The 15890-nt window shown below is 40.6% G+C and overlaps 1 protein-coding gene across 1 annotated transcript in view; it reads left to right on the top strand.

Moving 5' to 3' along the window:
* LOC108515828 (amyloid beta A4 precursor protein-binding family B member 1-interacting protein-like) overlaps positions 1 to 8216 on the top strand; it is a gene marked incomplete at its 5' end in the record, with an annotated part of 55454 nt that extends 47238 nt beyond the window's left edge. Inside the window, 7 exon segments of the mRNA XM_017852984.1 lie at positions 289 to 387; positions 1220 to 1334; positions 2726 to 2829; positions 7377 to 7475; positions 7477 to 7564; positions 7567 to 7671; positions 7674 to 8216. Coding sequence (XP_017708473.1) covers positions 289 to 387; positions 1220 to 1334; positions 2726 to 2829; positions 7377 to 7475; positions 7477 to 7564; positions 7567 to 7671; positions 7674 to 7897 — 834 coding nt within the window.
* Positions 8217 to 15890: the final 7674 nt, after the last annotated feature.

Below are 15890 nucleotides of genomic sequence, written 5' to 3'. Positions count from 1 at the left end.
TTTTTTTGTATTTTCAGTAGAGACGGAGTTTTACCATGTTGGCCAGGCTGGTCTCGAACTCCTGACCTCAAGTGATCCGCTCGCCTCAGCCTCCCAACATATAACAAATTTCTCAAATCCTTTCAAAATTTAGTCATTTTTAAAAGTTACCTTCCTAATTTTACAACCAGTAATTTTTACCACATAAATCACATATATTTTAGAGATTTTAAAAAATTTCCTGACAGGTGCTTTGACTTCCTAATACATGACAAGTGAATACATTGTCACGAAACTGCTTCTTTCTAGCACCCCCAAATTCAGAAGGAGTCCCAGTATATCAAGTATCTCTGCTGTGATGACGCAAGAACCCTAAACCAGTGGGTGATGGGAATACGGATAGCCAAGGTGAGAGAGCGTTCCGACTTCACCCTGTCTTGCATTTGCCAGCCCACTTCGTGACCCGGGCGCAGCTTTCCTGGTACTGTGAAACAGTTGGCCCACCCTTGGGTTCAGCCACAGACGTTATCAAGTGTATTCGCTGGTGGGTTTTCTAAATGAGGAGAGCGATAGAAACACGAACCTCTCCAGTAACCGGATATTTACTCATGGCGAGTATTGCAAGCTTAGTGTGCAATTAAAAACGCAAGACGGGGCCGGGCGCGGTGGGTCACGCCTGTAATCTCAGCGCTTTGGGAGGCCGAGGCAGGCGGATCACGAGGTCAGGAGATCGAGACCATCCTGGCTAACACGGTGAAACCCCGTCTCTACTAAAATACAAAAAATTAGCCGGGCGTGTTGGCGGGCGCCTGTAGTCCCAGATACTCGGGAGGCAGAGGCAGGAGAATGGCGTGAACCCGGGAGGCGGAGCTCGCAGTGAGGAGGAGATCTCGCCACTGCACTCCAGCCTGGGCACAGAGGGAGACTCGGTCTCAAAAAAAAAAAAAAAAACGCAAGATGGAATCTATGATCGAGTTACATAAAGACATACGTAATCAGAACTGAGTGGCCAAAGCTTTCTCTAATATGTTGGTGAAAAAATTAACTGACTCTGCTAATCTGGAAAATGATTGAATGTGTATTTGTTAAATTTTAATGGAAATATCCAAAGAAAACCAACTCAGACAAGTGGTGAACAGAGTAGCCGTGGAGTATTTATTTCTTCTCTCTGTTTATATTGCAATTGAGTGCAGAATTTGGGATAAATGGATTCCTTTCCTTCTTTGTGTTCTCTCCCCAGTATGGGAAGACTCTCTATGATAACTACCAGCGGGCCGTGGCAAAGGCTGGACTTGCCTCTCGGTGGACAAACTTGGGGACAGTCAATGCAGCTGCACCAGCTCAGCCATCTACAGGTACTAAGTGGAGGAGAAATTCCAACACATATTCAAAGCTCAGTGCTCCTGTTCAAAACGTATCCAATACATCTATACAAACAGAACTTTGTAGACAGCATTCGGAATATGTTTTCTTTTTCCTTTTCTTTTTCTTTTCTTTTTTTTTTTGAGACAGAGTCTCGCACTGTCGCCCAGGCTGGAGTGCAGTGACGCAATCTCAGCTCACTGCAAGCTCCGCCTCCTGGGTTCACGCCATTCTCCTGCCTCAGCTTCCCGAGTAGCTGAGGCTACAGGTGCCCACCACCACGCCTGGCTAATTTTTTGTATTTTTAGTAGAGGCAGGGTTTCACTGTGTTAGCCAGGATGGTCTTGATCTCCTCACCTCGTGATCCACCTGCCTCGGCCCCCCAAAGTGCTGGGATTACAAGCGTGAATCACCACACCCGACCTGTTTTCTTTTTCTTCTTTGCTTTTTTTTTTTTTTTTTTTTTTGGGGTAAGGTCTTGCTCTGTCACCCACACTGGAGCCCTGTATCTATTTTAAGTGACTTTTAAGAAAACTTTGACCACTTATTTTATGATATTCTATGGATAAGGTGCTGATCTCCTGTTTAGGGTGAGCTAGTAGGTAGATGTTTCTTATCAGAGTACAAGTATTATATTAGTCCAAGGCTCCATTAGTGCCCAGAAAACTGTCCACATGAAGAATGAGATTATGTCCTAGTGTTTTGACATCTTGCACCCGGTCCTGGACAGCATATTTGAAGGTAACATGAGTCAAAGTTTCGTGTCAATGGGACTAATTAAAAGGCAGGAAAATAAAATAGCATACCAGGACTTTTTGGGGGGAAAAAACCCCCATCTAATTCCAGATTATTTCAGGGACCTACACATTTTGCCCAAATTTCTGTCTATTGTTTCTGTGTCCAATGTACTTTTTGTTGAGGACAATGTTGAAGAGTTGTTCCTGTATTCAGTGTGGTATGAAACCGGATAGATACATTTTTAAAAAATCAAGAAGAATTTTTTAAAATATGTTTTCAAGGTTTATTCTTCAATTACTGAAAAGTTTTTAAAAGTAAAACGTATTGTTACTCTCCAGGATCCCAGTTAACCCAGACCCTCCTCGGTGGGCTTTATCAAATACCGCACTCACCTTCCTGACTCTTCTGCTGAATCTCATATAAAGTTTTGTCACAGAACCTCAGATTTTTCGTAAGGTTTTGTGTACCATGCCATGCCTGTGAATTACTCTCTTTGCTTTGTTTTTATTATTTTTTTTTGTAAGAAGTAGCCAGCAAGTATCTTTCTTTGCTTTAGAGATGTAAATTGCTTTGTATTTTCAGATTAACTTTCAAGAATGTTGAAAATGCTTTGCTCGCTCTTCTTTTCTCGCTTCCTCCCTCTCAGGATCTATAAATGGCACCGCCCAGCCCAATGGACAGATGCCCCAGGCTGCACATTCTGTCAGTGCTGTTCTCCAAGAGGCCCAGCGACATGCTGAAACATCCAAGGTAAAACCAGCAAGCAGCTGGTTTACACATTCCATCAGCCCATGTTTCCAAAGCCCATATTTTCAACCATTCGCATTGTTCCCATAACTGCTTTTTTAAAAAGCTGGGTGCAGTAGCTCACACCTGTAATCCCAGAATTTTGGGAGGCTGAGGCAGGAGGATTGCTTGAGCTTCAGTTCGAGACCAGACTGGGCAATATAGAGAGAGCTTGTCTCTACTAGAAAAAAAAAAAAAAAAAAATTAGCCAGGTGTGGTGGTGTGCACCTGTAATCCCAGCTACTGGGGAGGCTGAGGTGTTTGACTGGCTTGAGTCCAGGACATCAAGGCAGCAGCGATCTGTGATCACGCCACTGCATCCAGCCTGGGTGACACAGTAAGATCCAGTCAAATAAATAAATAAAGAGAAAATGTAGTTCCAACAACTGAGAAGTTACTACAATTTAATTTAGTTCATTGCTCGTTATTTGTAATCTTAAAGTTACATATGCTAGAATCAAAAGTTAAAACCGGCTATCACACTGCCTAGGAAAAATGTAAAAATTTCCTTAACATTCTGAAGTTAATTAGCTACGTTTACTTTGACCAAAGTGGTTTTCTTGGTTTAGTCAAGTGATTTTAGCCCTCTCTGATAGTAGCACATCCAAGTTTTAAACGCTTGGGATTTTACTTGCCTTTTTTGAGTAAAATAGGGCAACTAGTAGTCTGAAGCCCTATATGAAGCGTTAACTGGCCCCCAAAATCAGATTAGAAGACTGTTAGAAGAGTTACACTGTAAATAGGGCGGGGCGCAGTGGTGAGCACCTGTAGTCCCAACTACTTGGGATGCTGAGGCAGGAAGATCACTTGAGCCCAGGAGTTCAAGGCTGCAGTTAAGTTCTGGTTGCACCACCACACTGCAGCCTGGGTGACAGATAAAGACCCTGTCTTTAAAAAAAAGAAAAAAGACAAAAAAGGGTTTCACTAAAAATGTGCATTTTCTATTTTACCCATTAATGTCCTTCCTACATACATCCCCAGGTGACAGAGGAGAGAATACATTGTAAAATAATAGCCAAATTGGTATAACATTCTCCATAAAATTTTTTCAACCGAATAGATCAGTGAGGATTCCTTTAAATCTATCTTAAAATCATAGCTAATAATTATGATTTAGTTACTAATTTAGTTCAAAACTTCTCAGCTGACTGTATAAATTCTGTTGAATATTTCTCTTGTGTGACTCAAAACAACCTTAAATAACTGTGACAACAGCATGTCACCCAGCTAGGACAGGCAGGGTGCTTCACTTTAGCAATTTTTCACTTCTTTCGCCCCTTCATTTTGTCCATCAGCCAGTCATGAAAACAACTAAATCTTGGTATTTATTGAACTTATAATTTTGACAACCACTGCAGGCCTGTAAAAGTTCTATTTCTTTAATGTTCTCGTTGTCTTCTCATGCCTGACAATCTCCTCATGCAATGTGCTTTCAGCTATTATTATTTTCATTATTTCTATAATGCCAGTTGAAGGAAAGCATTTAAAAATACTGAAAGAAATGAAAGAATCCCAGAATAGAAATCACTTAACTACATGTGAACATCAATACCCAAGCTGCCTGTTCAGAAATTTAACTAAAAAGAAAAAATACATCACCAGTTAAATAGCTTATCATGATAAGTAAATAAATTAAATAAAATAGAAACTAAATCAGAAGGCACTTTATTAGAAAAAAATTCCAAATTTAATCTTCAATGGTAAGAGGCTACTAAGCAGAGAATGAAATAAACTGGAACCCTGATAAACTGTAAATTGAAATGATAATTATCACTAAAATGGATTCAATCCAGTTGCCTGGGGATGTTTCATTATATAAATTATTATTATCTATTCCAACATTGGCAGAGGAAGGGCTATGCATCTATTAGACTTAGGCCAAATTTGGCGTGCTGGTTTCTACCAATAGCACGTGCTGGTGATATTACTTTTCAGAACTCACATATTTATCTCATTTGATCTTATCACAACCTGAGACACAAGTCATAATAAGGACTATGGGGCTAATTTTATATCCAGTGAGCCAGCCAACTTTCATGCAGTTGAGAAATGGTAAACTGTCCAGACATGGTGGCTCATGCCTATAATTCCAACACTTTGGGAGGCCGAGGTGGGCGGATCACCTGAGTCCAGGAGTTGGAGACCAGAGTGGCCAATATGGTGAAACCCCGTCTGTACAAAAAATACAAAAATTAGCTGGGGGTGTTGGCACACGCTTGTAATTCCAGCTAATTGGGAGGCTGAGGCATGAGGATTGCTTGAACTCAGGAGGTGGAGGTTGCAGTGAGGGGAGATCCTGCCACTGCACTCCAGCCTTGGTGACAGAACGAGACTGTGTCTCAAAAAATAAATAAATAAATAAATAAATAAATAAATAAATAAAATAAAATAAAGAAAAGAAAAAGTAAACTTATAGAGACCAGATGTCTTGTCCTAATTTCTGGCCCACCACACCGCCTTCCCTAAAGCTCTGAGGCCATCTGGAGCCAAGCTTGTAATCAGCTCCTCCCTAGAAGCCCACAGTCCTGGCAAAAGGCACCTGTGTTCTCAGCTCACCAACACAAGGAGACATTGTCCCCAAGATCAGGCAAAAAGGTCTTTGCCAGGAAACATATCCTTTGTTCCTACGTTTTCACAAAGCTGTAGCCAAGAGAGAACTATTTCCATTCACTTCTCCCCTTCCATCTCCTTCATCCTAATCAGAGTAGTACATTTAAGCCAGGAGACTGTGTGAAGGTTTTGGGAAGTCCTCAACCCCCAGGAGTTGCTGTGTGTCTCTACTGTGTGTTGTGTGGAATAGGAGCAAGATAATTTTACAGATGCCTACTCCTGACATGAGCATCACAACCAGCACAACTCAGACCAAGAAAAATGCATCCCTTCCTATATGCCGAGACTCTGGTGGCTTGGCTTGGGAACCAAGGAGTGAAGTCATTTGGCTTCCATTTTGAAGGAATGAATGAGCCGAGGGTGGTTTATAGACTGAGGCAACCCCACAGGAGATACACCATGAAAGCCCCTTTAGAGACATACAGTAGCTCCTGGATAAGGCAGGTTCCAAGGAGGTGATGCTCGTATGATCTAAATACAACACACCTCATTGAACATGGCCAGCTCTTCCATTTAGAGTAGACTTGGTAGATGAGTGTCACAGGGTAACTGAACCCAGGTTTGGCTGCTCACCACTTAAAAGCCAGACTCAAGAGATTAGGGATGATGGGAGGAAAAGCTGGTTTATTTGGAAAGCCAGTAACACCATGAAGATGGTGGACTAGTGTTCTGAAGTGCAATCTTAAATTTTTCAGGCTAACTGGAGGATTTTAATGGGTGTGGTATATGGGGAAGAGGAGTGAGTTGGGGAAAGAGTTGAGATCAAGGGATGACCAGAGACTGCAGACATCTGGGTGCCAACAAGGGTCCAAAGAGGTTGGGAACTTCTCTGTCCTTGGTCAGGTCACAATGGTCATATAAATCTTTAACAAAACATAGTTAGTTGTTTACTTCTTTAATCCCAGAGTTAGTTTTTAAAACTATGTGATTGCTGGGTTTGCATGTTTATCTCAATGCTCTAAAATTATCCTTGCCTATGTGCAGGAATGGATAAAGGCCACTTTAAATAAAAATGAAGCTAGTTACATTTGTTTTTATGCTGTTCCACTGTGACAACAGGAAATACTGTTAAAGGCCATTTGGGCCAGGTGGGGTGGCCATAATTCCAGTTACTCAGGAGGCTGAGGCAGGAGGATCACTTGAGGCTAGGAATTTGAGACTAACCTGGGCAACACAGCGAGACTCCGTCTCTAAAAATATATATAGAGAGAGACATATTCTCACTGTGTTGTCCAAGCTGGAGTGCAGTGGCATGATCTCAGCTCATTGCAGCCTCCACCTTCCAAGTTCAAACAATTCTTATGCCTTAGCCACCCCAGTAGCAGGGACTACGGGCGTGTGCCACCATACCAGGCTAATTTTTGTATTTTTAAAAGAGACAGGGTTTCACCATATTGTTCAGGTTGTCTTGAACTCCTGGACTTAAGTGATCCACCTGCCTGGGCCTCCCAAAGTGCTGAGACTATAGACATGAGCCACCATGCCCAGCCAAAATATTAAAAAATTAGAAAAATGATTATTTTTTATTTTAAAGACCATTTAGAATAATTGCCATATTCCAGAACAAAGATGAGCTCATGAACAACCAGGAGTCTCAGTGACTGAAGGACAGAGGCTCCCCAGGGGGCAGACAGAGACTCACATATCTGTGGCATGGTCCTGTCCAGTAGGGCTGTTTTGTCCACTGGGGCTGTTTTGAGAATAAAGAATGCGACTCGGGAGGTTGAGGCGGGAGGAGCGCTTGAGCTCGGGAGGTAGAGGCTGCAGTAAGTCCAGATCGCGCCACTGCACTCAGCCTGGGCGACAGAGTGAGACCTCGTCTCCATTAATTAATAACAATAAATTTAAACTTTCAAAAATTAAAAAAAAAGAAAAAGAATGCCGCTGTCATTCGGTTGCAGGATAAGAAGCTAGCCCTCGGGAACCACCACCACCCGGCAGCGCCCCGGGCCCCGCACGCCCCCAAGTCCAGCCTGCCCCCGCCACCTCCGGTGCGGAGGTGCCTCAGACACCAGCGGCAGCCCCGCCACGCCCCCCAAGGCCAAAGGCACAGGCGGCGGGGGCTCCCCGCCCCACCGCGACTTCCTGCCGCGCCGCCACCGCCGCCTCCCTTGGAAGACCCTGAGCTCCCGCCAGCCGGCCCCGGAGTTCCAGGAGCGCCTCAGGACTTCGTCCCGCCCCCGCCGTCGTGCGCAGGGACGCGGGATCGGAGCTGCCCCCGCACCGCCGCCGCCGCCGCGCACACGCCCCGGACTCCGCCAGGCCGCCTCCCGCGGTGCGACAAAGAGGCTCCCTATTGCCCCCCAAGAGGCACGAGAACCCACGAGAACCCAGGGACCCCGGCGGGGCAGGAGGCGGGGAGCAAGATTTCATGTCAGACCTCATGAAAGCTTTGCAAAAGAAGAGAGGCAACGTGTCCTAGGGAGGGGCATGGTGAGTGTGCCAGAGGGAGAAGCATCGCTGACCCGGAGCGCAGGTTTTGCTAGTAGATTACCCTGACGTTTTGTTCATTTCAGATAAAATGTGATGGGAAACTTCTCACTGTTGTGCTCAAGTGCAGCCATAAACATTAACCCAATAGAGTTCAGAATATCTGCCCAAATGTACATATCGCTCCTATGTATTTTCACGTAAATGGAATGTATCTTCCCTTCCAGGTTACCTAAAGTGCTGTTTTAGGTTCATTTATTTTATTATGTTAAGAAGCATCAAATGAATAAAAGTTAAACGTTTTTCCTGCAGATGGTATTTCTAGAAAGATTATTGGGTCAATCTATCTTGAAATCAACACTATAATTAAAGATAGCTTTCAACATTCCATGCCTTCTTAAGTCTTGGTGACCTCAGATAGATTTTTCATCTCTACCTCTATAACCTTCAGAATTTGCAGGAAAATCGAGAGAGGAAAACGAGAAAACGTGACAAGTAGAGCCTGTTTCCTTTCCCTGAAATTCGGTTGCTTGATTGATTGGAGTCCTGGACACAGGCTATTTTGGTTTTGCTTTTAAAATGCTTGAATAACAGTAATTGAAAAATACAGTTATTTAGATAGTTTTTGAATTCTCTTATTATTACAATGCTGTAAGTATCCTGTAAATAAAAATGTAGGGACAGGAAAAGGCAATCATATGTATATTCTTCAACCTGAAAGTTTTCCCTCAGAGATAAGTTTAACGCCCAGCTTATCCTAGGTTCTTGGTACCTATATCTCTTCTCTTTCAAATTGGCTTCTGATAGGCCTTTTACATTTTCTTAATTTTATTTATATGGCTCTATTTTGTTTTGTATTTTGTGTTTTTTTAAAACTGTAAAAATCCTCAAAATCTTCTTAAAGTGAGTGGAAAATAATAATGCATTTTTTTAAATAAAGGAAGATAATGCTATGTTTTAATATTTGGAGAAAAGTAAGCTCTAAATCATGCTGTCTCAACTCATGGGCTGCAGGTGGCCCAGGACCCCTTCGAATGCTACGCAACACAAAATAAAATATTATGAGCTCTTGGCGGGGTGTGGTGGCTCACACCTGTAATCCTAGCATTTTTGGGAGGCGGACTCAGATGGATGAATTGAAGTCAGGAGTTTGAGGTCAGCTTGGCCAACATGGCAAAACCTTGTCTATACTGAAAATACAAAAATTAACCAGGTGTAGTGGCGCACACATGTAATCCCAGCAACTCCAGAGGCTGAGATGGTAGAGTCCCTTGAATCCAGGAGGCAGACACTGCAGTGAGCTGAGATCATGCTACTGCACTCTGCTGGGAGACGGAGCAAGACATTGTCTCAAAAACATTATGAGATTTTTCCCAATTTTTTTTTTGTGTGTTGTTGTTCATCACCTATCGTCACTAGTGTTAGTGCATTTTATATGTAGCTTAAGACAACTCTTCTTCCAGTGTGCCCCAGGGAAGCCACAAGATTGGACGCCCCTGCAGACAAATGAACCTTTAAAATGAAAAAAAAAAAAATAGTTTTAAAACCAAAATATTTAGTAATTAAAACTGACAGGGTGCTCTTAATTTTTTCTGGGGCATATGCTTGAAATAGGATAGAAGGTAAATTTGCTTTACATTCAATTTAATCTCATCAACAGTAACTCTCTCCATTTCTCATTTTATTATGTTCCTTTTGATATCAGATGCAGTAAAAACACCGCTTTTCTGATACCTAACTAAATCTTGGTCATTATGCAGATCTCTGGGACAATGCAGGAAAGATGTCAGCAAAGAGAGGTGTGAAAATTGTCAGAATCAAAATGGAGTCACTTACGTTAAGAAACTGCTGACAGATAGAGCCAGCAAAGTCCATGAAAAGAGTTTTCGTGAGGATCTTATTCCGTGATTTTCACTCAAGCGTAAGGCAATCTTTGGTGTCTGGCTGAAAGGTCTTTACAAGTCTTTACAATCCTACCTGAGTAGGATTATTTAGATCCTGAAAATGCAGCAAAATGTGTTTCTTTATGAAAAGTTTAGTGGCATATTTGTATGTGGTGCAGGGAGTGGAAAAACTGGAGTGAAACTGGGAACTAGAGAAGGAGTATGTGGATAATATATGTTATGAATAGTAATATATAATCAATAATGTAGGACAGTAATCCTGTATCACAGCTTATAAAAACTCCGTAATTTCTTGTATAATGCTGCTAATGGGCAAAGACCCATGTAATAGGCCAACTGCAACACAAATCACAGCATTTGGTAGTTTACAGAAAACATGATTTAACCTGCCACATGATAGACTATGAACTAAGATTTTACAGTAGGTCCTCAAGGAGGAGAATGAACACTTAAGCCTCATATTTTGTTTGATCATAGGAATCTTGGCTGGTATGATACTGAAATGACCCGAGTCCATGAGAATTGAGCCTTTGAAGTGTGCTTGAGACTTATGGCTTGATGTGTGGTCCATTTTTACAGATGGTTTATGTGTGCTTGGGTACAACGTACTATACATGTTCCTTGGAACAAGCTTGTTAAGCATGTTACACAAATCTTCTGCCTGCAGCCTGTTATCTGGTCTGTTGCATCCATCAATTACTAAGAAGGATGTTTTAAAATCTTCCGAGGGCAGATTTGTCAATATCTTTTCATTGTTCTGGCAAATTGTGCTTTATATATTCCAACACTGTTTATTATTAAGTGTGAACAAAAATTCTGTATGTGACTTCCTGGTGAATTGAACCATCTATCACCATGCAGTGTTTTCTGCTTTTTGTCTTGTATTCACGCAGCTGTACTGTCTTTTTTCAGGTATTTGCCTGACAAATCTGTTCATTCACTTTCAAACTCTCTGTGCTTTTATGTTCTACATTTGCCACTTGTAAATGACATATAAGCAGATTCTGTTGTCTTTATATCTAGTTAGTAATTATTATCTTTTAACTGCAAGTTTATTCTTTTTAAATTTTTTTAATTTTTTTTTTTTTTTTTTTTAAATTTTAGAGACAGGGTCTCATTCTGTCACCCAGGCTGGAGGGCAGTGGTACGATCATGGCTCACTGCAGCCTCAAACTTCTGGGCTCAAGCCATCCTCTTGCCTCAGCCTTCCAAGTAGCTAGGACTACAGGCTCACACCACCATGCCCAGCTAATTTTTTTTTTAAGTAGATATGGGGATCTCACTGTGTCGCCTAGGCTAGTCTCTAACTGCTGGCCTCAAGCAATTCTTTTGTCTTAACCTCCCAAAGTGCTGGAATTACAGACATGAGCCAAAATGCCCAGCCTGTTATTTTTACTCTGAATGTGACTATATATTTTGTTTTTAACATCTTGTTTTGTACTTACTATTACCCTGGATTTTCTGTTTTTTTTTTTTCTTCCTTTCTTGTCTACTTCATGTAATTAGAATTTTCTCTTATTCTCTTTTTGAAGCTTCTTGTTGAAAATTTATATACTGTATGTATTCTTTTAATAGCTACCTATAATGATAATGTTCATACTCAGTAAAGTCTCAAGTTAAACAACTTTAACCTGGGAAACGCATGGACTTTGGATCACTTTGATTTCAAACCTCCCCCCCGCCACACACATACACATTATTGTCTAGTATTTGAGGTATAGCTGAGTATCTTTTTCCTAGAATATCTTTATTTCACCCTCATTCTTCAAAGATGATTTCAGTGGACGTAAAATTTAAATTGACAGTAAAAACTCTTAGTTTTTTAGGGGATTGTCCCCACTGTCTTCTCCCTTTCACTGCTGCTGTTGAGAAGTCATCTATTAAATTATTATTTCTATTAGGTCATCGCTTTGTTTTTCCTCTGCATGATTTTAAGACCTTTTCTTTGTCTTTGGTGCATATAGTGGGTCTAACTCTGAATTTCTTCTGCTTAAGTTGCATGATAATTCATTGAGTTTTCTGAATCTACAAATATCTGCCTTTCACTATTCCAGAAAATTGTAATTTATTTTGTTTTCAAACATTGCTTCTCCTTTTTCGCTTCTTCTGAAACTCTAATGAAATGTGTTAAATCTTCTAACACTAGCTTCCTTATCTCTAAATTTCATGTATTTTCTATTTCTTTATCTATTCTGGATATATTCATCAGATCTTAATTCCCATTCACCAGTTCTTTCTTCAGCATAGTCTAATCTATCTTAAAGCCATCCATTTTTGGTTTTTGTTTTTTGATATAGACTTTATTTTTTAGACCAGTATTAGATTCAAAGGAAAACTGAGCGAAAAGTACAGGGAGTTCCCATTTGCCGCCTGCCCTACACATTCAGTCTCCTCCACTACCACAGTTCTACCAAAATAGCACTGTAACAATTGATGAACCTACATTGACATATTGTTAGCATCCAAAGTCCATAGTTTACTTAGGGTTTACTCTTGAGGTTGCACGATCTGTGGGTTTTCAGAAATGTACAATGACATGTATCCACCATTATAGGATCAAATAGACTAATTTCAGTGTCCTAAAAATCCTGTGTTCTGTCTATTAATCTCTCCCTCCCCTGTAAACCCTGACAATCACTGATCTTTTTCATTGTCTCCATAATTATACCTTTTGCAAAATATCATATAGTTGGAATCATACATATGTAGCCGTTTCAAATTGAATAATTTTCCTTGGCAATATGCATTTATGGTTCCTCCATATTTTAGTCTATTTTCTATTACTATAACAGAATACCTGAGATTGTGTATTCATAAAGAAAGAGAATTATTTTGGATCATGGTCCTGAGGCTGGGAAGTCCAAAGAGATGGTGCTAGTGCCTGGGGAAGACCCACTGACTGCATCATGTAACATGGCAGATGAGCAGAATGAGAAGTGGGTACATGCAAAAAAGGGACCAACCAGGAGAGGCACCCTTGATTATGACAGCCCACTCTCGTGGTAATTAATCCATTCCCATGAGAACTAACCCTGCAAGGGATTAATCCATTTTAATGATCTAATCACCTCTTAAACCACCTCCCAGCACAGCCACATTGAGAATCAAGACTAAACATGAATTTTGGAAGGGCCAATCCATATTCAAAGCATAGTACATACATCTTTATCTTTTCACAGCTTGATAGCCCATTTCTTTTTTGTTTGTTTCGTTCCTTTTAGTCTTTTTTTGAGACAGAGTCTCTATCTGTTGCCCAGGACTGAAATACAGTGGCACAATCTCACCTCACGACAACCTTCACCTCTTGGATTCAAGTGATTCTCTGGCTTCATCTTCTCCAGTAGCTGGGATTACAAGTGCACCACCATGCCCAGCTAATTTATGTGTTTTTAGTAGAGATGGGGTTTCATCATGTTGCCCAAGCAGGTCTTGGACCCTAGGCGCAAGCAATCCACCTGTTCCGGTCTCCCAAATTGCTGAGATTACAAGCGTGAGCCACCGTGCCCAGCCCATTTCTTCTTATCACTGAATAATATTCTGCTGTCTGAGTGAACCACAGTTCATTTATTTATTCACCTATTGAAGAACATCTTGGTTGCCATCAAACGGCAGTTATGGATAAAGCAGCTAGAAATGTGTGTGCAGACATTTGTGTAAATATCAGTTTTCAGCTCACTTCAGCAAACAGGAGTGCAATTGCAGGATCATATGGAAAAAGTGGGTTTAGTTTTGCAGGAAACTGCCAAACTGTCTTATTAAGATGCCACTCCATTTTTTTCTCCCTCTAACAAGAAATGAGTGTTCTTATCGTTCCACATTCTTGTCAGCATTTGGTATTGCCAGTGTTTTGAATTTTAGCCATTGTAATAAATATGTAGTGGTATCATTTTTCATTTGCAATTCCCTAATGACATATGATGTTGAGCACTTTTTTCATATGTTATTAGTCATCAGTATCTTTTTTGGTGAGGTGTCTTTCAGACCTTTTGTCAGTTTGTTAATTCGACTATTCATTTTCTTACCGTTGAGTTTTAATGGTTTGTGTATTTTGGATAACAGTATTTTATCAGATATGTCTTTTGCAAATGCTTTTGCCCATCTGTGACTTGTCCTTTCATTCTGTTGATTTTGCACTTCACAAGGGTTTGTAATTTGAATGAAGTCTAGCTTATCAATTATTTACTTCATGGATGATGTCATTGGTCGTGTTGTATCTAAAAAGTCACTGCCATACCCAAGGTCATCTAGATTTTCTTCTATGTTATCTTCTACAAGTTTTATATCTTACTTAGCTCTCTGATCCATTTTAAGTTAAATTTTTTGAATGACGCAAGATCTAAGTCTAGGTCCTTTGTTTTTGTTTTTCCATATGGATATCCACTTGTGCCAGCACTATCTGTTGAAAAGACTATCTTTTCTTTATTACTTTTGCCCCTTTGTATAAGCCTATTTTGGAGTTCCACTGATTTATTTGTCTGTTCTTTGCCAATACCACACTGTCTTGATTGCTGTAGATTTCTTGTAAATGTTGAAATTGGCTAGCAGTAGTCCTCTGATTTTTTTCTTTTCTAATATTGTGTTGGCTATTCTTGTTTTTTTTCTCTTTCTTTCTTTTTTTTTTTTTTTTTTTTTTTTTTTTTTTTTTTTTTTTTTTGCCTCTCCATGTAAACCTTGGGTTCAAGGTTATTTGTCAATATCCACAAGATAAATTGTTGAGATTTCAATGGGAATTGCATGGAATCTATAGAGCAAGTTGGGAAGAACTGACATTTTACAAATGCTAGGCCGTCCTATCTGTGAACACGGCATATCTCTCTATTTATTTAGTACTTCTTTGATTTTTTTTTTTTTTTTTTTTTTTTTTTTTTTTTTTTTTTTTGAGACGGAGTCTCGCTCTGTCGCCCAGGCTGGAGTGCAGTGGCCAGATCTCAGCTCACTGCAAGCTCCGCCTCCCGGGTTTACGCCATTCTCCTGCCTCAGCCTCCCGAGTAGCTGGGACTACAGGCGCCCGTCACCTCGCCCGGCTAGTTTTTTGTATTTTTTAGTAGAGACGGGGTTTCACCGTGTTAGCCAGGATGGTCTCGATCTCCTGACCTCGTGATCCGCCTGTCTCGGCCTCCCAAAGTGCTGGGATTACAGGCTTGAGCCACCGCGCCCGGCTCTTTGATTTCTTTAATCAAAATTTTGTAGGTTTCCTACTAGAACTTTTGTATATTTTGTTAGATTTATACCTAAGTATTCCATTTGCAGGGAAGAATGTGAACATAGATGGTATATTTTTAACTTCAACTTCCAATTGCTCATCGCTGGTATTAAAAGAGCAATTGCAATTGACTTCTCTATATTAACCCTGTATGCTGCATCCTTGCTGTAACTGCTTATTAGTTCCAGGAGTTTTTTCTTCAGTTGTCCTGGTGGCCCCCTAAGGATTCCTCCTCTAAACCCAGGGTTAAGAGTTTGCATTATTTTCCTCTCCATACATGTGACTATCAAAGGCGAGATAGGGGAGAGTGTGAGGCAACAGCTCCCTGCAGTCTTCTCCACTCCACATCCTTTCATATTGTTAAAGTAAATGAGGGGAATTAACAGTTGTGGAGCAGGTTCTCAGATATTTGCTATGAAAACTTACATATGGTGATTTGGACTTTCAGAGCTATTATATCCTGGCGGTCTTTGATGAAACTTTAATTTTAACCTATTGTTCAATCAGTATTATTTTTTATTGGAAAAACTCATGGGAGAAAAAACAAATAATTATTTCAATAAATGGCAAAAAGACTTTTGTTGAACTTCAACACCACACCTTGTTAAGAAAATTAAAACTTCATAAGAAGCTGGCATCTGAGGAAGATGTTTTTATACTGATAAAAGGTGTCTGAAACCCACAGCAAAGGACATATTTAATAATAAAGTACAAACAGAAATGTCATTTACATTCATAGAACCCAGGATTTGTTTGAATCAGTAATGGTAAGAACCACAGACACAGAAATGACTGTCATGAGGGAGGTAGTTTATTTTACTACTCACAGTTCCGTAGAAGCTGGAGGCACAGCACACCACAAGGGACAGGACAGGGAA

Source organism: Rhinopithecus bieti, unplaced genomic scaffold (assembly GCF_001698545.2).
Source record: "Rhinopithecus bieti isolate Rb0 unplaced genomic scaffold, ASM169854v2 scaffold_36166, whole genome shotgun sequence".
NCBI lineage: Eukaryota > Metazoa > Chordata > Mammalia > Primates > Cercopithecidae > Rhinopithecus > Rhinopithecus bieti.
The sequence above is the reverse complement of the archived record's forward strand: the minus strand, read 5'-3'. Positions and strand labels throughout refer to the sequence as shown.